General features: G+C 64.9%; 1 protein-coding gene across 2 annotated transcripts in view; it reads right to left on the bottom strand.

Annotated features, from left to right (window-relative positions):
- IRS2 (insulin receptor substrate 2) overlaps positions 1-1085 on the bottom strand; it is a 28236-nt gene that overhangs the window by 25594 nt on the left and 1557 nt on the right. For both annotated transcript variants that reach the window (XM_025044975.1, XM_025044973.1), the window contains exon 1: positions 1-1085. This exon is cut by the window's left edge and continues 1672 nt beyond it; it is cut by the window's right edge and continues 1557 nt beyond it. In XM_025044975.1, the coding sequence (XP_024900743.1) occupies positions 1-1085 (1085 nt within the window).

Raw genomic sequence — 1085 nt, 5'->3', positions numbered from 1 at the left:
GAGCATCTCCCCACCGCTATGCAAGCCTGCTGAGAAGTCATCTGGCGGGGTTTCCGAGGTGCCTGCATCGCTGGGGGACATGTTGAGGTAGTCCCCGTTGGGAAGCAGCTTGCTGTCTGTATTCTCCATGGTCAGCTTGGAACCACACCACATGCGCATGTATCCACTGTCTTCGGGAGAGCTCTCGGCCGGGGAGCTGGCCTTGTAGCTGGCCCCGTTCACTGGAAAGGCCCTGCTGGCCACAGAGGCCGGCGCTGGCACTGCAGCTCCTGTGGGGGGCAAGGCTGCTGCAGCAGCCCGTGGCTGCAAGATCTGCTTTGGGGCAGACACGCTGGTGGGACTCATGGGCATGTAGTCATCACTCTTGCAGCTGCCACTGCCACCACCCATGAGGGCCACGCCAGGGGTCATGGGCATGTAGCCATCGTCCGTGCCCAGGTTACTGCTGGAGCTCCTATGGGACCCAATCTCAATGTCGCCGTAGTCCTCGGGATAGGGGTGGTAGGCCACTTTGGGAGAAGACGCAGGGCAGGACGGGCAGAGGCGGCCCGAGCTGCCAGAGAAGGTGGCCCGCATCAGGGTGTATTCATCCAGGGACGCTGAGGAGGGCTGGGGCACCGGTCGCTGCCGGGCAGGTGTGGTCAGGGAGTAAGTCCTCTTCCTTAGCCCTCTGTCCAAGTCCTGAGCTCCGTCCCCTGAGACACGACGGTAGGGGCGGCCACAGTGGCTCAGGGGCCTGTCCATGGTCATGTAGCCGTACAGCTCACTCCCGCTGCCGTCCCTGGCCGGAGGTGTCTCGGCGATGGACTCAGGAGTGTTGCTCCTGTGGCTACAGAAGGCTCTCAGGTCCCCAGGGCTGGAGCCGTACTCATCCAGAGACATAAAGCCGGGATCGCTGGGGGAGCCGGAGGCTGAGGCGCTGCCGCTGGAAGGCCGCTGGCCCGCGTGGTGCTGCAAGGGGTGCTGTAGGTGTGGGTGCGGGCCCGGAGGCGGCGGGTAGGAGCCCGAGCCGTGCCCACTGCTGGAAGACAGGCTTCCGGGGCTGGTAGCGGCAGGGGGCGAGTGAGCCAGGGGCATGGACATCG

Source organism: Pteropus alecto, unplaced genomic scaffold (assembly GCF_000325575.1).
Source record: "Pteropus alecto unplaced genomic scaffold, ASM32557v1 scaffold13, whole genome shotgun sequence".
Classification (NCBI taxonomy): domain Eukaryota; kingdom Metazoa; phylum Chordata; class Mammalia; order Chiroptera; family Pteropodidae; genus Pteropus; species Pteropus alecto.
This window is presented reverse-complemented; position numbering and strand designations above follow the sequence as displayed.